The sequence below is a fragment of the Nothoprocta perdicaria genome, unplaced genomic scaffold, assembly GCF_003342845.1.
Source record: "Nothoprocta perdicaria isolate Ctin4 unplaced genomic scaffold, notPer1 scaffold_170, whole genome shotgun sequence".
NCBI classification, from domain to species: domain Eukaryota; kingdom Metazoa; phylum Chordata; class Aves; order Tinamiformes; family Tinamidae; genus Nothoprocta; species Nothoprocta perdicaria.
In genome coordinates, this window is record NW_020454872.1 from 67,203 (window position 1) to 91,529 (window position 24,327).

Consider the following 24,327-nt stretch of genomic DNA (forward strand, 5'->3'; position numbering starts at 1 on the left):
AGTACACTTCTGCTTGCAAAAGAAAGGCTGTGCATTATGTGCTGGGGCTCCGGGGAAGTTGCTGCAGGTGAGTGAAGTTCATCCCGGCCTCGACTGAGGTCTGACCTGGGACTCTCGTTTTGCTGGCTCAACCGGCCACGCTCTTCATGAGCTGAAGCCTTATATTTTTAAGGAACCAGGCTTTTGATTGAGTAGCCCTAACTGTTTTGGAAGAAAGTAGACATTTTTGGAGCCTCTTTGACACAGATTGCGCTATTTAGATACCTGCCCAAGGAAATTGTGTGTCTTCTGCAAGAAACCTCGATTCCAAGGGCACGTGGAACCACATGGGCAAAGAGTGCTCAAGTGAGTACATACTGCAAAATACTGCCTTGTTAGCTCTAGGTACAGGACTGCCTTGCATTTCTCACATAATATATGTTCCCTGAAGAGCCTCTTTGAAGTCTGCTTTCCTTAATGGCTCTTCTTTACCCAGGCTTTACCTTCCCAGGCTTTAGCTGAAAGGAAACAGCCATTTTGCAAGTTAAACTTAACCCCTCCTGGCTTTAAGAAGTCCAAAAAAAAGTCAAATTTGGCAGTTTTTCCATTGATAGAGGCTATGCAGGTAACCATGCCCTCCTGCAAGCCTTGCCCGTGGCGTAGCCGACACTTCAACTTTCAGCATCTGCTGAAATGGTGCATCTGACACCTAATAACCCCAATTGCTCCACGGCACCAGGTCTAACTTGGTGTCTAGCTCTGTACCCGACTTGTTTTAACGGCAGCTGAACTGGGACTTGCACAGATCCCGAGTCCTGAGGGAGCTAGTGGCCTCTGCTGGGGGCTTGGATGAGGAAGACTCTTGCCATGAGGAAGACTCTTGCCATGAATGGGCTTGGACGCAGTTTTAGGGAAGAGGGAACTGAAACCTCTGCTGTTCATTCTATTTTGAGCCTATTGTGAAATCAAGGAAAGTACAACCTAATATTAAAATTTAGGAAGCTGCAGATGCTGCAGTAAGAATTAACGCTTTGGGGGAAGCGTGTGGGTTTTGTTCAGGGGTCTCTGCTTGTCTGTGGGACTGAGCGGAGAAGGGGTCGGGTTCAAACACAGCACGACGGGGAATGTCTTACAGCGCTGGCAGTTTGCTTGGAAGCCTCGTTCTGGGGGGTGGCCACTGCAATCCTGCAGTCCCCAAATCCGTTTCTGAAGCAGGGAAACGTGGCTGCTGGTGGAGAAGCTGAGGGCGCTTCTGGTGCTCAAGGCTGGGCCCGTCCTGGGTGGAAGGGGCTGTTGTGCAAGGCCTTCCTCAGCAGGAGGAAGATGATGCTCTGCTGAACACTCCAGGCGGGAGCTGCTTGTCTCCACCTGGATCCTTTCCACCGTCCCCTGCAATAACGTGGGATGGGGCTGGAGGGTGTCACTGATGCTCCAAGGGAGTCTTTTCGAGCCACGTGGCCAGCTGAGATGTCCTAGGTGGTCTTTAAAGCCCTGACTTACTTCAAATTGTGTGAGTTAAGCCCGCTCCGGTCTCTCGCGTTACCAACCTGCATGGGCTGGCGTTTGGAAGGATGAGTTGTGAGCGGATCCCAGAGGGATGCGGCTTCCCGCGCTCCGTCTGCTTTGAAAGATTTCTCTGGCAGTCTCGTAGCGCGTTCGGCAGAGCGTTCTGTGCAATTCTGTCCAGCAATTTGTTTCCAAACGCTGAGCTCTTTTATTTCTTTCTAAAGCACAAAAAAAGCTCTGGTCTGAATGTCTTGTGCAGATGGTCCTGCTGTGAGTCAGCCGCGCGGTGCCGGGTCCTGCCTCGCCAAGGCTGCCGCTCTGCTCGGAGCTGCCGGCACCGTTTTCCTGGGAAGTCGCACCCGTTCTCCCGGGAAGCGGGAAGAGGCCCCTTCATGTGCAGCCTGCTCTGCTCGCTTCCTGCTCTGGGCGCTTCCCACGATCCCAAGGAAGCGTCACGTTTTGCACGGCTAGATTCACCCGTGCCCATTCCCCAAGCAGGGACTTGGCCGCTCTGCTGCCCTTGCAGTTTCCACCCTTAGTTACTGCGTTTGCCCCATTTACCGCACACCGAGCGCAGATGCAGTCTGCTCATGGCAGTGGCTTTGGGGTTACCTTGCACGCACCTTATTTGGATGCAACAAGTGCAAGGGGTTTTCAGACAAATGCCCTTCCCCTGCTCTGTGCTCTCTCGCTTTGCAAACACGTCGTAGTCCTGACTTTGTGGCATTCGCCATCTGTGCGTGACAAGGAGGAAAAGAAGACGTCACATCTTGGGCGTTGATAATTCCTGCATCGTGGCTGATAATAACTGGGGTTTAGGAGTTGCCTGAGGGCAACTCCTAAATTTGATTTGCAAATCAAATTGGAAGCAGTTTTGTTGGAAGTTGTACATGTGAATTTGGAGCTTTCAAAGGGCAGCTGGGAGATGCCTCCAAGTGACCCAAATGTTGGGAATGACAGGGAAAGATGTTGTTGCTCTGAAGCTCTTCTCGCTATCCGGGCTTGTCCTGCATGCACCAGGGCTGAATTCCTTACAGGTCCGACCCGAGTCCGAGCAAGAAAGCAAGAGAGTCTGGAATAAATTCCTAAAATCCTTTTGTGGTTCCATTTCCATTACGTTTCCTTTCCTTGAAGGCGGATATCTGCATCTGAAGAGCAGAGCTGCATTTGGTTCCTTCTGTAAACTCTTGAGGCTGCTTTAGCCTGCAGTTCCGTGTCGCTTTAGCCGTGCATCGCTTGCATTTTCCCTGCCGCATTTGCTTTAATAGCAGGTGTTGTCAGGTGGAGGAAATTCAGAGGACACTGCGGAGGGAGCCAGCTTTGTCATTAGTGTCCACGCTTCCTGGGGCGAATAACCCGGGCCTTTTTGATCCTGCCGGAGTCGCCCGCGATGGTGCTTATTCAGCGGCTCTGGAATGTCTCCGGATAATGAATAGTCGTCCCGAGCTGCGCGAGAGCGGCAGAGCAGCCGCGGAGGCCGCGCGGGTCGCTCCGGGAGCCGAGGGCCTCTCTGTTGGGAAGGCCGCGGCCGCCCCATGGTGCAGGCGCTGCGTGCGCGGGGCTGCTGGCCCGGCGCCGCCTCCCGACGGCCTCCGCTTCTCCCAGGTGGGTCCCGGCGCCGCCTCGGAGCGTCCCGAGCTTGGGAATGGCGGGAGCGCTGGGTGGAAAGGCGGCGGTTTCCATGGCGAGCGGGAATGGCGCGCTAGGCCGGGCTGGCGCTGGTGGCTGCCGGGTTTGCCCAAAGGAGCCTCGCGCTGTGCTCGGGTGCGAGGGAAACGGCGTTGGGTTCCTAACGTCGGCCTAAAGCCCGGCTGCCCTGGTAGCCGCTGGGGCCGTTAAAGACCAGGAAAGGTCCTTCGTGCCCGCGCTTGTCCGCGTGCTCTGGTGCGAAACGGGCTCTGCCGTGCGGTGCTCCGAGGCGTTCCCGCTTTCCCTCCTCCTCTTCCTCCAGCATCCACAGGCGCCAGCGTGCTCGCAAAGGGCAGAGCGAGGAGGAGAAACGTGCGCTGCCGTCCGCGGTTTGGGGGCACTCGTGGTCCCGTCTGCAGCCCTGGCTCCGCGACACCGCTTCCCGGGGGACTTTCCCTCTGTGGAAGGGGTTAAAGCACAGAACTCGTTAATTGCTGCTCTTGTTCCGGCAACTCTATTGATCCGAGAAGCGCGTTCCCTGTTACAATGCATTAAGTAGCGCGACCGCTCTTTGGGTTTCGCCCTGCAGCCTTTTCCCCTCATCCCTGGACATCCCTGGGGACTCCAGAGCAGTGTCCGCTCTTCCCATTGATTTGGGGGCTTCACCTGGAGTTCCCAGAACCCTTGGGAGCAGGTTCAACCACCGAGGAGTGCGGGCTGAAACGCAGGCGATGCCGCCAGCGGCGGCTCCCTCGGGATAGGGACAGCTCCCTCGGGATAGCGGTGGCTCCCTCGGGGTGACAGCAAGTCCCTGTGCAGACGGGCTCCCATCTCCGCCGTTCCGGTGTGTCCATAGGACCGCGCTCTCCCAAGGACGTGTTGCGTGCGGTGCGTTTGATTTGGGCCTCCTAAAGAGGCTGGAGGCAGCAAGAGCATATGGTGAACGCCAGAAACAGCGAGCACGTTACGCGGTGCTGGTGAATAATTCAGTTCCATCCAGTGCTGCTCCACCGTGAAAATAAAATCCTTGCTATGGTGGCAGCGAAAAGATCTCCAGAAGGTTTTCAAGGAGCCTTGTCGCTTTGGAAGGTAGGTGGAATCTCTCTGTTCTGCTCAGCGGGAATGAAGGGCTGTGTGAAGGCTTGGACCGCAGGTATTGCCATGAAATAGTTCCTGTATCCTACGTAGTTGGGAAGGGAAGGGCTTTGGAAAGAGTGCTGTGGAGCTGGAAAGAATAGTCCTCAAATAGGTGAAGAAAAGAGAGCAGAATCTGTGGGAAGCAGTAGGAAAGGGAAGAAAATCCCCAGAATTTAGGGCAAGAGGAACCCTCTCCCTTCTCCTAAGCCTGGAGTTCAGCTCTGCAAATTGGAGTGCGGATCCATTTGGGGAACAAAACAAAATGCAGGAGTGTTTCAGTGAGAACCAAATGCCTTGGAGCTCCTGGGCTTAGCCCCCGTCGCTTTGGTGTGTGTTTTAGGGAGGGGAAGTGGATTTTTGGCAATTGCAGGATGCCATTTGAGCTCGGGGTTTGCAGCCTCGCAAGGATCAGAGGGCTCTGGCGTCGGGTGTAACGCGGTGGCTTTTGTAAACAGAGAAAATGAGGCACGGGCTTAATTAGGCGCCGGAGGAGCAGGAGGCTTGGGATGGAGTTTGCTTGTCCTGCTTTGACACTTGTGTGCGGCGCTGCCGCAATGCCTTGCATGTGTCTGGCCTGGCAAGAGCGGGATAGGGAGGCCTTGAGGAGCATTCGGACATCAGAAAGAGGAAAAATTGATTAAAAAAATGGATTTTGATGGGGAAAAAAACCCTATTGTTTTGACAGCAGTTGGGCTGCAGCTGGACTCCTAGAGCATCAGAGCAGCTTGGTGGGTTCGCTGCCCGCTGCTTTCCCTCTCCTGCCTTCCTGCACGGTGGGATGGGTATCCCATGTCCTGCGCTGCCAACTGGCCTTTTTTTTTTTTGCAATTAGCACAGCAGGGTTTAAAAGGGAAGAGACTTTTTCTTTCCACACTGAACTTGGGAGCGGGCTCTCAATGGGCAGCAGAGGGTCAGCAAAGCCGCGGCAGCCTCGTGCTGCGGGGGGAAAGCAAGCAGGGGTTTCAGACAGCAAACCCACCCCACAAATATTCAGCAACTTCATTTTTACTTGGTGGTGTGTGCGCTGTTAAGTTAATCAGCATGAACAAGGGGAATAGCTCTTCAAGTTGTGCGTGGAACATATCATTCCGCAGGAATCTCCTTGGATGCGGCGCAAGAACCGAGGCGCAGGCGCTGCTTTTGTTTACGATCCGCGGGCCAAACTGAGTCTTTTAAATCCCTTTTTATTGTTGCACTTATTGCTGCCTAAATCCACGCTGCAAACGAGTGATAAAGCGTCGTTTTATTACTGAACTCGTAGGATCTCTTGCAGCAGAGGCAGAAAGCGTAGGCACAAGTTGCAGATTTTTTTGCTCTGATGTCATCTGGGGTATCCTTTAACTGAGCACAGCCAGTCTTAAAATACTCCAAAACTTCCTGTAGGCAGAAGTTGTAACGCTCCTTGCATGTGGCTGCCTTTGTTTTTTCACTTATTTGAAGTATGTTGATTAAACTCCTGTTTGTTTTGAATCAGCAGCCACTGAGCTTGGAAATGAAATATTCCCCGATGCTCTTGGGTTTTATTCCTGCTGCGCAGGGGGGTGTCTGTGCGCGCTGTGGATTAGTTACAGAAATGAGGCCTCGGGTTGCCCTGGCCCGCGTGGGGAACTATCCCGTTCTGCAGAGCAGATTGGGACAGCGAATCCCTGCAGCGGGTAATTTGCTCTGTATCTGGTTTTTAAACATCCTCCCCGAAAGGGCGGCAGCCGGGGCTGTGTTGGAAGAGACTCGCTTGGTTCTTGCAGGAGATAAAAATACCTAAATATTTCAGCTGGATTCTGCACGGAGCAGATGCTGTGACAACTTCGTCAGCGTGTTTAATTGCTGAATTTTGAGCATTTGCTCCACAGCGCTGCGGATTTGAAGCCCTGCAGCCTGCGGGTTGCAAACGAAGCCCTTTTCCTGAGGGAATGGCGAGAAGCGCCTCGGACTGCGGCAGCCTCCGCCCGCCAAAAGCTGCTTAAAATCAGGAGATTTCCACATCTCTGTTCCGATTGCTGCGCTATGCAGTGGCATTGAAGGAGAAATCAACAGTCTCCCTCCTCCAATACCACTTTTATTGTGACTAGAAAACCTGGGAGGGCCAAGTAATTAGCGATGCAAATATATTAAGATGCGAGTATGCAAATAGTGGATGGCTGTCCCTAGTATTTCACCAAGAACTAGCCTTTTTGCTTCCTTTTGCTTTTAAGCAGGCCTCGCACTGACCTTCTACTTCACTAATGCTAAACTTCGGGCATGTATTTTGGATGTGGAAGCAATTTTATCATGCATATGTTAGAATTTTAGCCGCATATGTCTAGAATGCTATATAATTATAACTATAAAGGGATTTTTATCTGTGTGGATTGAGAAATATTAACATTGGGTAATACTGTAAGGAATTCTCTGGGTTATTTTTAATGGAAAATACACCTTTTCCAGAGCATGCAGTTGCTGAGACCATCACGAAACTGAATCTCTGGGCTCTGGTCTTATGCAGAGCCTGCATTTCCTCCTCTTCCATCATTTTCATTTCAAAGCTGAGGTTTTAGATTTACAAGGGAGATTTTCAGGCTGTGATCAGCAGCATTCGGCTTGCAAGGCGTTTCGCCCCATGAGGTTCTCCCTGTTGCTATATAAAGGCTTTCCGAAATCCCCCAACCCCCTGGCCGCATCCTGCGCTGCGGAGTTGTCTGTCATTTGTCACAGCCCTATTTTTAATCATTTTAAGAAACGAGGCTCCTTTTATAAAACCTTGAAATCTTTTGCTGTTAGACTACAGCTGCCCATGCCTTAATGATAGGGAAATACAAACAATTATTAGCAATATGCTGGGAACGCATCAAAATAGGTAATCGGAAACACATTCTGTACCTTTTTTTCACCTGTAAGTGGCTTTAACTTTTATTCCCATCTGTAGGGCTTGGGGTTTTTAATCCACAGCACAAGGCTTTGGTGTGAAGTGGATGTTTTGCTCACTTTGGGCTCTCTTTGACACGCTGCTGGGATCAGGGCACGTCAGGGCTGTGCCGGAGCGCGATGCTCGTGACGGGCGCAGTTGTTTGCAACGATCGTGGTTGGAAAAGACCTTCCGCATCCTCGAATCCAGCCCTGCTTCCTAGAGCCCGAGCTGCGGTGAGGTTTCCCAGGGTGCTGGCTTGGACCTCCCCGTTCCTGCTTTGCTTGTGTCTCGCTTTGACTTGGAGGTGCCTCCTGTTTGTGTTCAGCTGGAGTGCACGAGGAGGGGAGGCCCCGAGCGGCGCCGGCCCTGCCGGCGTGGGCGAGACCGGCGCTGCTTAAGCTGGGCGGGAGCCGCCGCTTGGTCGCTCTGGTTTGTTGTCATCCCACTCCTTTCCCAAGCTTGTCCTCTCTTGAAAGAGCTCGTGGCGTTCGGGATAGTGGTGGGAATGTCTTGAGAAAAACTGGAGATGAGTGGCTGGACAACTGGATCCCGCAGAGCCGCTTGGGTTCCTCGTGCCCTTCCTGGAAGCCTCTGGTGTGAAGGCCAAGATTCGGTCCTGCTATAGTACTTGGGGACAGCTTTTCACCGGGAAAAGCTAAACCCTGGGCAGGGAGATGATCCCGCTTGGAGCGAGAACGTTGTTCCGAATGGGAGATGTCCAAGGCAGGAGGACTCCAGGGTCCAGGTTCATCCCCGTAGCTCTGTTCATGACCTACCAAAGAACAAACACATGGTACAGAAACATCTCTGTTTTCCCATTTCTACATCTTTAGTTTACGGGTGCCTTAAAAAGCCCTAAAAAGGGAGATTTTTTCCTATAAATTCTTCTCTTAGAGGCCGAGTGCTGTGTGTTATGCAAGAGCAGGACCTGGCACGTGTTCCTTGGTGTCCGTCGCCCTCAAGAAAATCCCTCAAGATGCATCATCAAGTACTAAAGAAGAATACAAGAGTAGTGACAGGCAGATGGGAGCTTTGGTGACTTCCACCATGCAAAATGTGTATGTGTAGATATATATCCATGTATATTTTTGTAAATACTAAAAGCCAGAAGGCTGCGTTTGTGTGAGTCGCGGTAGAATCAGCAAGAGGGAAGTAGATTTGTTGCGTACTGCAAAAACGAAGCTCACGCCGTGCAGCGGGAGGTCGTCCTGTCTGTAAGTGAACTGATGAAAATGACTGCCGAGTTGGGGAATAAACTGAAACAGATTGGGAGGGATGAGGAAGAGCTGAACAGCAGAGCTGGAGACTCGATGGGTAAGATGGTGCTGCAGCGGGTAGGATAAAAAATTAATTTCCTCTCCAGTGCCTGCGATTATAGTTGTCTATCTCATAATGAGCCGTAATATGGCTCTTCAGGACAGTAAATCAGGTGTAACTGGCACTTACTGGGGGACCCACGTCTATAGAGAGCTGAAGTGGAGTGTGGAAATAGTCCCTAATACTCCCGTGAGAGACCAGTTTGGGGCATTGCTCTGCTGGTCACTGACCCGGCTCTTGCTGGAATTGCTGTACATCAGTCAGGTTGCAAAAGGTGATAAATGTTCCTAGTTTAGGGCTAGGACTGTATTTTACTCATGTTTCCGAGCGTCTTTTGGGTTGGGTTAGTTTTGATTTCTGTGCTTTGCAGCTTTTGTGGCTGCTGCCTGTGCAGAGCATGGTGAGCGTGCATTTGTGAACAAACAGGTACATTTATTGGAAGGGGAAATGCAGGGGAATCCAAACGATTCCAGGCTGCAGTAGAAAGAAGAAAACAGTGCATGGAGAGAATTGTGTTTTCTTTTGCTATTAGGGACCTGTTAATTATGCAGTAATTGAGCACAGGAGCCGGGAGGACCGTAGGGGCACCCTGTAGTGTAGGGCAAGGCTTGGTGTGAGGGGGAGGATGCTCGATGCTTAATCCAGGTTCCACTACGGGCTTCTTGATCTTGAACTGGTAACTTGGGCTGCTCGCAGCCTCTGGAAACCTCGGCCATGGGAGGCCGGGCGTTACACGAGGCTGCTCTCGGCCTCCGTTTGTCCCAGGGTGGCATCGAGAGGTCCGTAAGGTCTCCAATTTCTTATAAAAGGAGCATGGAGGCTTTTTGTCCTCCCAAAGTGCCCGCTGGCCTGGCAAGCGGCGTGAATTAGAGGCCGCCAAAGCAGCGGATTCGGCATGAAAACGTGTGTGTTGTGGCTGGAGCCCCACAAAAGGCCCTGTGTGGCACAAGGGCCCCCAGTGTGTCGCGCCCTGGTATGTCCTCGGAGCGCGGCTGAGCAAAATCTGCTGCTTGTGTAAGCCGAGGGAAAACAAGCAGACACTTCATGCCCGGGAAGGCCCCGTAAAGCCGCAGGAAATTCCTGCATTCTTGATCTCATTTGGTGGCGAGTTGCTGCGAGATGCGCCACGTTGCCCCCGTGCAGCAAGGCCTCATGTTCCCCCCGCAGCCGCTAACGCCCCCCTCAGAAAACGGGGCTGGTTGGTGATTTGGCAGCGTGTTTTTGGTGAGACTCTTGCAATGTCTTGAAAGCTGTTGCTAAAATGTGTAAATGCAAATAGATACCTCCAGTAATAATTATGTTTAATAATTGTATTAACCCTTGGACTAGTAGCTACTTTATTTACTTGGTAAATGAAGATCTGCAACTTGCAAAGCATATTTTTTTTTCTTATTCTTTTAATAGAAAAGTCCTCTCCTTAGGGCTGCACCAGCCGAGGAAGAACTGTCATTCCTCTGTGCAAAGAGGTGTCCCTTCCTGTGTTCATGGCTTGGTTCATAAAGAGTTGCACAGCTGGAGACACAGGCCCTAAGGGAATAACCCCAAAGTGGGGCCTTTGGGGAGCTCCCCAGCGCACGTGACATCCTGGTCCTGCATCGGCAGGAGCCTGCGAGGAATCCGTAGCCATTCCGGAGGGCTGTGGGTAGTTAATCGTAGGGGAGCTTTGCTGATTTATTCCTAACGAAAGGACGTGGCTTTGAACCGTATTCCACTAGAGAGCTTCATGGCATTCCTCTAACGAGCTTTTGCTTAATCTCTAATGCTTTTGTTCGTCGCAGAGATCCGCGCCCAGCTGGTGGAGCAGCTGAAATGCCTCGACCAGCAGTGTGAGCTTCGCGTGCAGCTGCTGCAGGACCTGCAGGATTTCTTCCGCAAGAAGGCCGAGATCGAGATGGATTACTCGAGGAATTTGGAGAAGCTGGCTGAGAGATTCCTCGCCAAGACTAGGAGCACCAAGGACCAGCAATTCAAGTAGAGTATTTGCCTTTTGTTTTTACCCTTTTTCTCTAAACATGTGGTGATGCGCGTAGGGGTGCAGGTGGAGAGCTGGTGCAGTGGCCATAGGTGTTGGCACCTGTGTGGATTTCAGAAGAGAACGCTTCCCAGGTTTGCTATAAACACTGCACCTAGCCTGGTTGCTCAGTTCATTTGAGTTATTCCTGGTAGGCCTTATGTTTCCAATCGGGAACAGAGCTGGAAAGAGTGACCCAATATAGGAGGAATCATTTACCTGGGCAGGCCAAGTTGGGCACTTGATTTGATGGTTAAAACCAGCACTTCTTTAGATGCCAGTAGCTTCTCTTGCTCATTTCCTCTCACTTATCTTCAGCATCACTTCAAAACTGCAGGGAGACAAGGCCAATAGCACTTTCGGATAAAGCTATCACTAAAAGAACTGACAGGGCTCCATTAAAATCATCTTAAAAGATGTCTATAATGACAATGAGTTGTCTATTCAAGAGGAGGAGCTCTGTGATCCCTGTCAAGCTAGAAAACTCTCCCTGTGGTCTGGTTCAGTGCCTATCCTCACATTCCCATTGGAAGTGATAGTCATTTTTATGGTCTACGGAGGACATGGGCAGTCCCATCTGGTGGCTGTTCATCATTGATGAGCTTGTTGTGTTTGCGATAGAAAATGACCTGTTTAATACAGTCCTGGTGCAAGATTCTACTTCAGCTACTTCCATAGAGTGTCCCTGGTCTTTTCAGGGCTATATTTTCAGTTATTTACATGAGCTGCACCTGGAATTAATGGTAGGACTGGGGGTGCTGCGTTGGTTGCTCCCACCACCTCACAAGTTCAGCTGCTTGAGCTGGGATGACTCTCATGGATCGTGCTTTCGTGGAAGCAGAAATCCTGTGTCCTACAGCTGATCCATGCCCAGAGGAAGGGGCTGGTGTGGGGGAGATGATCCAGGGAGGTCAGCAGGAGGGATCACGGTGTGACAAGGATGCTGGACCGGTGCCCGCGGCTTCCATGTCAGGGTGGCAGCTGGGGACACCACCGAGCCAGAGTGGCCTGGGGCTGTGAATCATCTTCGTGTGGGCTGGCTTGGCCTGTCCCGTGCCTGACGTGCTCCGTCTGGACCTGCCTCCACCCAAAGCACAGCCTAACTGTGAGCTTCGCTTGGGGCCTGCCCTGATTTACTTTTTCCCCTCAGTTTTATAGGTTAGTGTATCATGCAGCAGAGGAGGATCAGCTTTCCTTTGTACCTAGAAACCCTGTTTGGGAAAGCCATTAAGTATCACCGGTTTAGCCTACTTTCTTTGTACAGCTCTGGTGTAATTTACTGTAGTTCTGCTGTGCTTAAAGCAGATATGAAATGACCAGAAATGCTTTTGCTTTGGGCTTTTAGTGCCAGGAAAGAAGGTTGTGCCTTTTAACCGAGTGTCCTGGGGGCAATATAGCAGAATTCCTGCCTTTGGACGGCCACGCTGTTGAGCTTGAGTTGAGGCCCTTTCCCAAATGTCCTGGATCTCATTCCTGAGCGTCGGCTTCACTGTTCCGCGGTGCGGGCCAGCGTTGTCCAGCCTTCCCTTCGAATGATTTTGCCCGCGTTAGCACAGAGAACTTGCAGAAAGGCTTCTCCCTTCTGGATATCTTCTCTTTGCTGGTTTTAAGATGCCAATTTGGACAGAGTTGGCTTGAAGATGAAAAACAAACCCCACTGCAAGGCCGGGCTCTGTGGCTGCGGTTGTCGCAGCAGAGAAACAGAGCTGTGAAAGCGGCCGATCCTGGTCGCTCCTCGTCGAGCTTGTTGGGTCTGTCGCCTTTCACAGAACCGTGTCCAGATCCCATGTGGATCAGTCAGGAAGCAGCTCCGCAGGCTCCGTGTCCTGCCTGGATTGTGCACAGAGGGCACCAGGTTGGTGGGACCGGAGCTTGGCTCCTCCTCAGCCTTGGAGAGGATCCCGGCTCCTTGTCGTTTCCGAGAGAGAATCCTGCAGGCATCCTTGGCCCTTGCGTGAATCCTGCGGGAGCTTGGACCTATAGATCCCTATATAAGGAGGCAGCTGTAGGTCCTGCAGCTCTTTAACAGAGCCCTGGGTGCAACCCCCAGCCAGCACTGTCCTTGTGTGGCCACCTCAGCTGCCTTTGTTCTCCTGCTTAACTCGGTGTGCTCGAGATTCCCAGGCTGGAGATACTTGGAAAACATCACACAGGGGTGGGATTCCTACGGAGTGTAAGGCTGAGGGTGTTTCAGCAGCAGCACCACAGCTATTGCGTTAGGCAGGATGTTTAGGTGCTCCCTGGGGTTTCCCTGTCACCTCCAGCTCTTAACTAATAGCATGGTGCTGTTTCCAAACTGGTGGAATGAGTGATTTTTTAGATAGTTATGAAGTCCCATTATACTTTTCCATCCCAAGCACTGAGCACCGAAGAGTAGCTTTCCTGGAAGCATTTTTTTTGTAGAGGCTGTAACCTAATCTGGCCTCCCTAAAAGACTCTCCGAGCCGTCAGATGTGTGCTCCTGAGCACTCTGGTATTACAGGACTCCAAGAGATGTGCACATGCTGGTGGCTACTCTGTAATTGCATGGCTCTGCCCTATAAATACCCGGTAATAGCACGTTCTTTTGCTAACATAGCAATTATGCTGGAAGGTACCGTGTTATTCGGCGGCTGCTTGCCCCGTCCCTTGCAGTTTTTAGATCTCATAACGCACCGTCAAGGAGGAAATTTGTCAGGCAGGAACGCTGTAATTTGCATGTCCTTTGGTGCTCGAGAGCTACCGTGTAATTGCCGAGTTGCTCCGAATGCCTTCATTGAAGGGAAGGCTGTCAAGGGTAAGAGGCTTCAGCTTGACCCTTGCAGTTAAATTGCATAGCTCTTCCCACCAGGAATATCCAGGCTGGCTCAAAAGCGAGCGCTTAAAGGCGAGGGTGGCGCGAGGCTCGCGCTGGCTTTGCGGCAAATCCCTCGCCCGGGGTTTATTTTGGTGCCATGTGGCCGCTTTGCAGGGTAGGCTCCTGGCCGAGCTCTCCATATGGCGCGGCATGTAGGTGGTGGGCGCTTTACAGCAAGTTGCATATAGCCCGTGCTGCACCTAAACGGTGCTCACCCATTGCCCCGTGTGATACCGGCTGCACTGGAGCAGCTTAAAGTGGTTTGCAGAGGTAGGGGCTGTTATTCTCATCTGCTGCTCCTGAAGAGGGGGAGCAGATTGTTTTATCCAAGGTGACGTACGAGCTGATGACAGTTGGATGTAACCCAGGTTGGCCTTACTTTTAATTGCTCTACCATGGCTTCTAGAGCAGCTCCCTTTGACAGTGGTTTTCCTCTCTTAAAAATGAGTTTTGGAAGGGAACAGACTACTAAAGAGGCCGTTAGTATGAAATGCATATTTAGGAAGGCTCTTTGGGCTCCCCTTGGTAAACAGGAGATGTAAGAACTGGTGGCAGGGAGGAGGGTCCTGCAGCCCCTCCTGGTGCAGGGGTTTCTCGGTCAGAAGTTTAGTCATTGCTCCATAAAAATCTGCTAGATTGAAGCCTTATGCGTAGCCGTTAACTGAGAGCATCCGTTTCTGCAGGGCTCTGTGTTGCTGTGTGCTCCGTGGGCTCCTTCAGCGCCGCTGAACAGGGAGTCCCCTCTAGGGAAGGCTCTGGCTGCACCCAAACGTCTCCTTTTTTAAAATAAAAAAAAATAAATAAAAACAAAAAAACAAACCCAAACAAACAAAACACTTTAGCTTCCAAATTCTGGTCCGTTCCACATCTTTTTTGTTCTTAAGACGTTTACCATCCCCAATGAATTGTTAACAATATAAACACCATTGCGAATCTTGAGTAATTTAGTTAAGGGGAGGAATCTGGAGAGGAGGGAAAAAAAAAAAAAAAAGCACAAAGTGAGGACGAGGCTATTTTAAGGCCGTATTTTAAACTGGGAAAATCTGGGGAAGTGGGAGAGCGAGTAGCAATTGTCAGCTGGAGTGCAGAATGTCCGGGATATCCCAGCGTGAAATTCAGCTGGGCTGCTGGCACCCGCGCCTGCGAGCGGAGGGTGCAGGATGAGTCTGGCAACCTGCGGGCTGAGCACTCGTAAACAACAGATGTTCCCAACGAGGATCGTTTGGAAGAGCAGGGCTGGGAGCAGCCTTTATGTCAGCGCTCGCAGCTCGCGGCGTTTGCGCTTTACCTGCAGCGGTGTCGGGGAGACCTGCAGGGGAAGCCAGGCAGGGATTTGGATCAGGAGTTTGCAGAGAAAATCGATTATTTCCTCAAAATGGGAATGATCTATTTAAGGAGAGATGGCATAGGCTATGGGAGGAGTAGAAATGTTAATTAATGTGGATTGGATGGGCTTGCAGTTGTGTGTGGGGCTGGAGGGAGGCGCTTCACAAGAACAAGTAGCTTTTTCTGCGCTGTGTTTCTTTTTGGTGTAATTGAGTATTTCTCTTTGATGTGATTGAGCCTGGAAACCTGGGGGATGTTTTCACCCTCTCAGTGATGCCGGGTTGTTCTGCGTGGGGCCTGTGATGACAGCTCCTGTTACAGAGCGGATTCAAAACAGAATTGGGAGCAGCCTGAGCAGCCGTGGACAGAGACGAACCCGAACCTTTCAGCAACACCCATCTGGAAATAACTTCCTGTCTCAAATCTGCTGTTCAGATCCATAGAACTTTATTTCTAAGGTAACTTTCCTGTTGTGCCCTCGTTGGACAAAGCAAAGCGGACGCATCCCTGCTCGCCTGCGAGTTCCTCGTGTGAATGAGTAATTTAATTAAGAAGTTTCACACAGTCTGGCTCCATGTTCTCCTCTGATCTTTGGGAACCAACTGCCACCTTTGAAGTGGAAGCTGCCCAGGAGTCCCATCAAGATAAGGCTCCGAGAAGCACCGAGCTGCATTCCTTGTGGTTCTGCAGATCCCTGCACGGCTTCCTCTCCATGTGCCAGCCCTGCTGGTGGCCGGGACACCCCAAACAGGCTTTGCAGGCATTGCCTGGGCTGCAAATGCACCCCAACAGCGCTGGAAACGCGGCTGGATGCTGGAAGCAGCCCCCTTCCCATACAGTTGGAATGGGGTCCCCTTGTCTCCCTCCTGCCAGTGCCACATGCAACGGGGGAGATTTTGCATCTTGCTGTAGAAACCTTGCGGTGAAGACATGAAACCGGTGCAAAAGCCGGAGGGACTGTCCCGACCAGGCAGCCGAGGGCTCAGGGCGACCCGCAGGCGCTGGGGAGCCGCGGGAATCTCCCAGCGGAGCTGTAGGGAGCAGCGAGTTGTCCTGGCTGGGGACAGGGGCCGGCGGTGACGCGAGTCCCACGCGCGAAGGTTCTCTCCTCTCGGAGGCGCCTCTCCTGTTCAACCGCCCGGAGAGCATCGACACCCCGTGTGGCGCCCCGGGACACGAGCAGTTTTGCTCAGCATCCTCCCGTGGGCTCCTGGCATTTGTGCTATGTGCCCCGGAATAGCTCCGGCCGATGCGCTGCCGCAGCCAGGACAGCTGGGAATCGTGCGGTCACCTCTCCGGTTTCCTGTGCACGGCTCTCCCTTCTCTTCAGTGCTCAGGACTCCTCTTTTTGGGAGGAGAGCAAGGCACATGAACCCCCCGGGTTCCTGCACGGGTTGCAGTCTGCACTTGCAGCCCCTTGTGTCCTGGCAGCGCTTCCGAAGGAGCCGGAGCACGGTGGGAACAGCAGGCACCAAGGAACAGCCAGGTGCTGCTCGTGGAGCCCATAGCGTGACGTATGGGCCAATACTGGGCCCTATAGACAGCGTTAGCCCCTGTGGGAGAGGGTTGTGGGAGGTTTCTCTTCTATCTGTGTGATTTCCAGGAGGTCCAGGCTTGGTTTTTCCATCCGGTTCGGGCTTGGCTGCCGGTCCCTGTGCTTGCCGCGCTCGCCAGCCTGGTGCCCATGGGCAGGGGCAGAGCATGGGGAAGCAGCAGCAGCTTTTCCAGCAGCTGGGATTAACAGTGGAGCCAGGAGGACCTCCTTCCTCCCTCTCTTCAAAATACCAGCAGGACCGAGAGCCCAGGACGCTTTTCCGCCCGCTCCCACCCTACGCACGCGCTGCAACCCTTGGGGCAGTCCCCGTCACGCAGCAGTCATTTCCTGTGCTTCTTTTAAAGAAAAAGAAACACGTGTCAAAATCTGTTGTTTTGAAACTGTTCTTTTTTTTTTCTCTCTTTAAATTATCCATTTTTCACTGGTGATGCAATTGTTAATGCCATTAGAAGGACAGCAAAAGTCTGTTGGGGCTTGATTCTTTAGTAACTCCAATGGTGTCGGACGCTGCTTGCAGCAGAGTGCACAGTTCTTTTAGAAAAAGGATATTTCCCTTTTCTGTGGAAATTACACCCACTCCTTTTAAGGGGAAAAGAATCTGGTGCAGTCTTGTGCAGTGATGGGGTTGAGCTTTGGCTTTCCAGCCCAGATTGGAGTTGCTCTAAGTTATTATATCTGTGCTTAAAACAAAAAGGTGTAGCAGCTTTTTTGGGCTGTGTGTGCAGGGGGAACTGGCCATGGTGGGACTGAGAAAGCCCAGAGGTGAGAATGCAAAGCCCTAGAGGTGAGAATGTATAGTTGTATGGATGGATATTGCATTCTCTTCTGCCCAGGCTGGGCTTAGGCGGCTTGCACGAATTGCCCTCCTGCATGAGACATCTCCTTTTGTTTCCCGGGCAGATGCCACGTAACTAACTGGGTGTTTGAAAAGGGTTTTGTCGCAGGGAAGCTGCGAATGCCAAGGCCGCTGCTGTCCCCGGGCACTGCAGTCGGGCCCCAAACCCGCGCAGTTGGGAGCACTAAAAACCCATGCACCAAACCCTGCCGAGTGCCGGGCCGTGCGCGGCGGGGTTGCATCTTCCGTATGCACTGTCACATTGTAAACCTTTCCTCTCACCTGAGCAGATCCGGGCCTCCCGTAGCCGTGTCGCTAGAGTTGACGATGGCCAACGCGCTCAATGGAGCCGTTGAGCACGCACCCAACGTGCTGCAGGTGCCGGCCCATCCAACGCTGGTCTCTATTTTGCATCCCCTATAGGAAGGATCAGAACGTGCTCTCACCAGTCAACTGCTGGAATCTGCTGCTAAACCAAGTGAAGCGGGAGAGCAGGGATCACACCACCCTAAGCGATATCTATCTCAACAACATCATCCCGCGCTTTGTCCAGGTCAGCGAAGATTCTGGGCGCCTGTTCAAGAAGGTAACCGAGCTGCATGTCCTTGCCGAGACGCCTCGTTGTCGATGCAACTTCTGGGGGATCTCTCTGTTGTGCCTGTTCCTAATGCACGGCTTGTTTTTTGCTCGCTGTGGGTAAATGTGCTTGACCTGCCTTAGATCATTCTGTAATTATTTCCTTGTTTTAGGATTGCCCTGGAAATCTCCAGTTGAGATTCAGTGGGTAAATCCGGGGCACGTTTTCCCCTCCTAATCCGCTTAGTGTTGGCAATTTCTAGAAGCCTTTGAAACGTTTATAGAACAATCAGAAATTCTCCAAAATTTCAATCCTGGAGGCAGTCGAGAACAACTCTCCAAGGACAAGATGCTGTCAGTAGTGGAGGAGGAATTGCTGCTTAAAGGAAAAAAGGGGAAGGGGAGGAAGGAGAGGGTTCCTATCACACAAAATGATAGAGCAATGATAGATGTCCTTTGGAGAAAGGATAAAATGCAGCTAAGGTGTCTTTTGTTCATTTTCCCTTCCTCTTTGCCTTTTTCTGCCCTTCTTTCTTGATTATGTTTTAGAGGAGAGAGGAAAAAAAAAGAGCTAGACAGTGTGGGAGGATGATATTTTTTATTAAGAATCTTCTTCCAGTTGAAGAAAAGTGATATGGGAGATTTTAAAAACACCAACCCATGTTGTTTTGAGGACGTGGTTACACAAAATACTGCAGAACGATTTTATCTTCCTTGGTTTTTAAAAGCTTTACTTCCATCAAGCCGGGTGTCCTGGGACGGGAGCTGGATCTGAGTTGTCGCTGGGGATTTGGTCTCCTGCAGTAGCTGGAAGTGGGAGTGGAGCCCTATGGTGGGAAGGGTCCCGGCTAAGCCGGAGCCTCCCGCGTTCTGCTCCAGAGCTCCGTGGAAAAGCAGCGGGATTGCAGGAAGGATGCAGCAGCGCTGGTGCTCAAACTTTGCTGAAACCCAGGGAGTTTGAGCCATTCCGGCGCGGTGCCCGCGTTGCTTGCAAGCTTCTGCAGTCCTCAGCGCCTGCGTTTGCAGCGGGGTGGGAGGACGACCTGGCCGGCGCTGCCTAACGAAGCTTTTGCGCCTGCGTTTCGTGATGAGGAGACCCCTTGGCAGGGCTCTGCGAGGATGGGAAGGGGCTTGTTCGCTTGAGCCCAGCTGGAAGCTTGCCAGCCGCTTCAAAGGGATCTCTGCTGATAAGAGCAGCCGCACGCTGCCAAAGGATATTTTCTATAGCTGGCTTTGTTTCCTCACCTTGAAAACTTCTTATGGTCTGAAGTTGCTGAACAAGAGCTATTTTAGATGAGCCTGTTTTGTCTGAAAACTGAGGGTGAACAGGGGGAGTAGGACTGAGGGTAAACGGGGAGTCTTACTAAGATTTATGGTGGTTAAAAAGGCAGGTTTCGAGTGCTAAAATTATCAGAATCACATAGATTATTGAAAGCCCTGGAAGTTATAGAGAAATGCCTGTTATTTGCTTCACGTTTCCCCCAAACTTTTTCAAGATTTTTGTGAAATACTATTGAAAAGAGATAGAACGATTGCGAGTTATGCAATGGGAAGGAAAACCCGACCCTTGCTTAGGGCACCGGCAGGGTTTGAGAGCCGTTGCCGTCCCTGCCTTGCAGCAGGGTCGTTTCTGTCCCTGCCGTCCCCGTGTCTGTCCTCAGGGTCTGTCTCAACGTGGTTTTCCCTGCGAGCAGGGCCCTGCTGCCTTCACCTCCCTTTTATCCCCCCTTGCTCTCCTCCCACTGCTTTTCAGTGTATTTTTTCTCCATTCAGCGTGCTCATTCCATCAGTTGATGGGATTCCATCAGTTTATCTCAGCAAACAAAGCGTTTTGGCCCACTCCAAAGTACTGCAGTTTGATTTTTCTTGTTTTAATTATGTTTGAATTGTTCTATGTATTCATAACATTTGTTTTAAGCAGTATTTTGATGCATAGAAGGCACTCAAGATCAGACTGTAAGGGACCTTGCCATGTAGTCCCCTGAACATCCACTGAGCAGGAGCAGGGTGAGGGTGAAGAGTGATTCGGAGGTCTTCAGACCCACCTGGATGGGAGCCTGTGCCATCCTGTGGCGTCCCCGTGCTTTAGGTGTCCCTGCTGGAGCAGAGGGCTGGGCTGGATGATCTCTGGGGTTGTGTGACAGCCAGCAAGCGCGCGGTGTCGCGTGCGCCTTGGATGCCCAGCAGCCCTTCCTGGCGGCTGCCTCCTTGCCCCTGGCTGGGGGACGCTGCCAGCGCGGCCCTGGGCTGATTCCAGGGACATGGAAGGTAAATGGGGAAATAAATCACCTCTCTGGAGCCAATGGAGCCAAGGGGGAATGGCTGGAATGGTCCCAGTCGCAGCCCACCTTGGATCCCAGCCTCCCTCCTGCGCGGCTGCCATCACACACACCTTGATCCCTTCCTCCTCGTCCTTCCCATGCACGGCCTTTTTATTTACACATTTAGCGGTGTCGATCCCCTCATCGCGCTGTCGCTTCTCCTTGATTTCCCCCTGCGTGCGGCCGTTGTCGGCTCCACTTATCAGTTTTTCTCGCCTGCGATCTCGCTCTTTTTGCAGGGATCCTGCCATATTATTTACTCTCCCGTTGCCTTTGGAGAAGAGGGCTTTTTAATTCGGTATCTTTAATCACTCTTTTTGTTGTCTCCAAGAGTTCCTTAGAAGCAGACTCATGGTTTCTGCTCAGATTTAAGGAATAGAGATAAAATTTTCAGAAGATTAGGATTAGGAAAGCCTTCCTGCTTCGTGGATTTTATGAAAAAGCTGTCTTTTTTTGGCCTGACAGATCTTCAGCCTACAGAATAGCGCCACGTTTGAGGTTGTGCAGCTCTCTGTGCAGTCTGCACGCCGGGCGGCTCGTCGGGGGCAGCACCAGCAGCTTTCATCTGCCACTTGAAGAGAGGATCTTCAACGAGAAGATCCTCTCTGATCGTCTTGTTTCCATCCGAGCGCTGGTGACCTGAGAGGGTAGCACCGACTCCCCCGTCGAGCTCCTCGCTGTGCTCCTTAAACAGCTTTGCCATCAACTCCTGGAAAACCCGAGCGCGTAACCGCTGGCCTCAGGTAGCTGACACCCCTCGGGGACGTTTGAACCTACCGTTGAACTCACCGCCTTTTTGGGTGGGTTTCATCCCTGATGGTGGCTCTTGGTGCCTCTTCCTTGCTCTCATGTCCCCCTCTCGCATCGTGTTGGGCCACAGCTTTTAAAATCTCCTCTATTTAACAAGCACAGTGGTCCTGGCTTTACGCTAGCCTAGCAAATTCAATAAGGGTGCTTAAGGAAAGGAAACCTAGAAAAAGGACTGAAAACCCAAACTGTCAATTTTGAATTCTCGTCCTCTTTAATACCTTTGATCGTAGGGGAAAAAATACTTTATTTATCTGCCCGTGTAGAGCGCTGTGTTTGATGTGAAATGAAGAATCCGTGATGAGCTGGTTAAAAGCCTGCAGTAATCAAGGAAGAGGAATTATTAATTCTCTGAAGGGGTCCCTGCTTGAGATGACCTACATTGCAGCTGCAGCGTCTCTCACTTTGCTGCATCGGGGCTGGAATAGCAGCAATTTGAAAATGTGGCACACGTGGAAAAGCTGAGCAGGGGAAGGAAGCGCCCCGGCCAAGATGCTGGGTGCTATATGAGCTGTATTGACGTTTATTTGTTTTTTTCCAGGACAAAACCCATGTGCGAGGGCAATTTGCAAATTGCAAAATTTACAATTTGCAAAAACCCAGAGCGAGGGCAATTTGCAGCTCTGTGCTAGCAGCAAAGGGATCTGGTTTGGTGGCAAATTAAAGCTGCATTTCAGTGCTTGCAGCGTGTAGAAGTTGCCCACTGCTGTTGCACTGCGCTGTTTATTTCTGCATTCCCGCTCCTGCTGCAGCCCCTTTCAGGTGCTGCTCGCTCGGCAGGTGAGAACGAGGCCGACTTTGCTGGAAGAATGAGGGCTCTCAGCCATAAAATTGCCTGATTTGCTGGGATTGAGCACCTGAAGCACAGGATTTAGTACTACAGGCACAGAAAACAGCAAAAAAAGTAGGAGGAAAAGGGCAGGGGTTAGTTGGAAGAAGAAGGCAATATTGAGATGTGGTTTTATGTAGGAATGGCTTTTTCAGATTACCGCATTTTTGCTTTGTGGGGAAAATTCCTTCTAATACAGTGATGAAACGGAATTTAACAAATGGCTAGTGAAATTAGTGGAGAAAGTTTGAAACTGCAGCAGTGACTTCAGTGGGGCTGGGGCTGCATAATGGGGCATTGTGCTGGGAAGCAATGGTCCGACTGTCCCCCAAATCCGCGTGTAGATCGCATCACGTCATGGGTTTGTTCTCCTCGGGATTCTCTAAACTCCGAGAGCTTGGAAAGAAGAAATCTTGGGAGAAAGACCCGTGAGGAGCTCCCATCCCCTAGGGCTGGGGAAGAGCCATGAGCACTTGCTCTGCAGAAGCTGAGGGAGAACGTTCTCCAAACCTTGCAGCGCGTTTGTGAAATAGGGATGGCATCAATAAAAGCTGAGGTGGGTTGAGGATGATGATGGTGGTAGAGTAAAGCTGTACCTGGGATCCGAGCATTTGCTTAGGTGAGAATGTCCCAACGGTGAGTTGTGTCTGTTCCTGCGTTCAACATGGAATTAAGTCAAGCCTGTAAGAAGCACACAAGGAGTCTAGTGGTGTCTAAGCTTAGATCTGACTTGCTAAGCCAGGTAGTGCATCATGTTTGGACTTGGAAAACTCTACCTAGCAAGTGTTCTCCTTAGCAAACCTGTGAACTACATCCTGTGATCTCCGTTTGGACAAGATTTAGGTCCAGGAATAGAAAAGAGTTTTACATTTCTGCTCGCAGCAAGGGCACTGTCACCTTGCGCCTCCCCTGCCACTGCTAATTTAACACAGAATTGGAAAATGAGATGCCTGCTCTCTGCCTATCTGTATGCATTTATTCCCCTTATATTTTTTTAAAAAAGGCAAGGGAAATGGTCTGCTTTAGAGGATCGTTTCCAAAATGGGCAGGCTTGGATTCTGGTCCCCTGGATGTTGGGTTTGAAGCCTCCCATCCCTCTATGTGACGTGGAGTGATGGTGCTGAGGCTTGACGTGCTGACAGCATTCCCGAGCTCTCGTCCTTGTGATCCCCCCTAAATGTTTTGAAGCTGAAGTCGCTAATGCTGCCAGGAATGCGGAACAGCCGCGCGAGGGCTGCAGCGGCTCCCAAAAACATCTTGATTGAATTAGCGGGAGGTGGAGGGCAGGGGAGCGGGAACAAAGCGGCCCTTGAGCGGCGCAGAGCAGGGGTGCCCGAGCCCCCGGCCCCGCTCGGCCTGCGGGTGCCCCCCTTGCAACGGGACCGTCAGGGTCCCGACCCGCGCGGTGCCGCGTTCCCAAGGGCGAGACGCAACCAAGCCCGCTCACCACCTCCCGGATCAAGCGGGCAAAAAGAGCACTGGGAAGAGCCCTAAATTGGCCCTTGGGGGCCTTGTTTTCATGCCACTTCTGCTCTCTGCCGCCTTTGTCTTAACGCGCCGCTCCCGGGGCGCAGCGCCGCTCCGTCCGCGCCGCGCTCGGGAACACGAGCGCTTGGGCGTTTTGACAGTTCTCTGTTTACATTTCTCCCTTTCTTCTCCAGCCTGAATATGCATCTGAATATGCATTAAAGGATGCGTTTTAATCCGCCTCTGCATAATTGATGCTTCAGCAGTTTGCACAGCGAGCGAGCAATTTTATGGGAGAAATAAGCAAACGGGCAGCAAGAGGCGGGCGAGAGGAGGAGGAGGATGGGCCGGGTCCCCAGTGCAAGGCGCTTTCCCAGGGCCAAGCTGGGCGCTCGGGGCGTTGGAAGCAGCCCCGGCCGTCGGCCTCGTTAATCATCGGGGACAGGCGGCAAATCCTCGCGGCCCCTGTCGCCGACGAGCGGCAGCTCCAGCCCCTGCCGGCGGTGCCAGCGGGGAGGTGAAGCTGCTGCTGCAGAATGCCTTGGAGCGGGAATCGGAATCGTCGGCTCTGCTCCGAGCCGGGGTCTGAGGGGGATGGTTTTTGCGCAGCTCAGCTGCGCCCTGGCGAGGCTCGGAGCACGGGCAGCCTGCGAGGGGCGCGGATGGGCTCCTTTGGACGTGGCCGTGGGTCCCTCGGCGCTCGCTGAGCAGGGGCGACGGCAGGAGAGGATCCTCTGCGCTTGGGGATTTGGTTGTGGCGGGTGCAGCTGGGCCGGAGGCTCGCGGGGACGGGCTCTGCACCCGGTGCGCGCTGCAGCCCCCGGCGCAGTTTGGGAAGGGTTCAGCAAAGCTGGGGCGAGGGTTTGGGAAAAGGTTCTGGAAAGCCGGGGTGAGGGTTTGGAAATGGTTCTGGAAGGCCGGGGCAAGGGTTTGGGAAGGGTTCGGCAAAGCCAGGATGATGCTTTAGGAAGGGTTTAGCAAAGCTGGGGCGATGGTTTAGGAAGGGTTTAGCAAAGCTGAGGTGCCTGGTGGAGACGGCTCCCTGCGCAGCAAGGAGCGTCGTTAAGCGCCTGCTGACTCTGCTCCTCGGTGCATCTGCCGTTCTCAGAGTTTTCTCATGGAAGCTCTTTGGAATATGAATCAGCTGCAGCATGAAATCTTGTCTCTAATCAAGGGCAGATTAGCAGTGCCATTGAACTCGCTGGGTGAGGAAGCTGCTCTCCTCCTTTGCATACGGGAGCTGGTGCAGGCAGCAACGCCTCCTCGCAGCGGCCTTTGCGTGGAGAGGTGTCAGCCCCGGCCGTTCCGCCTG

The 24,327-nt window shown here is 52.2% G+C and overlaps 1 protein-coding gene across 4 annotated transcripts in view; it reads left to right on the forward strand.

Annotated features, from left to right (window-relative positions):
- The window catches only part of SRGAP2 (SLIT-ROBO Rho GTPase activating protein 2), a 67,835-nt gene that overhangs the window by 9,115 nt on the left and 34,393 nt on the right, over positions 1 to 24,327 (forward strand). For all 4 annotated transcript variants that reach the window (XM_026036033.1, XM_026036034.1, XM_026036035.1 and 1 more), the window contains exons 2-3: positions 10,231 to 10,423; positions 17,439 to 17,601. In XM_026036033.1, coding sequence (XP_025891818.1) covers positions 10,231 to 10,423; positions 17,439 to 17,601 — 356 coding nt within the window. The remainder of the gene's footprint in view (positions 1 to 10,230; positions 10,424 to 17,438; positions 17,602 to 24,327) is intronic.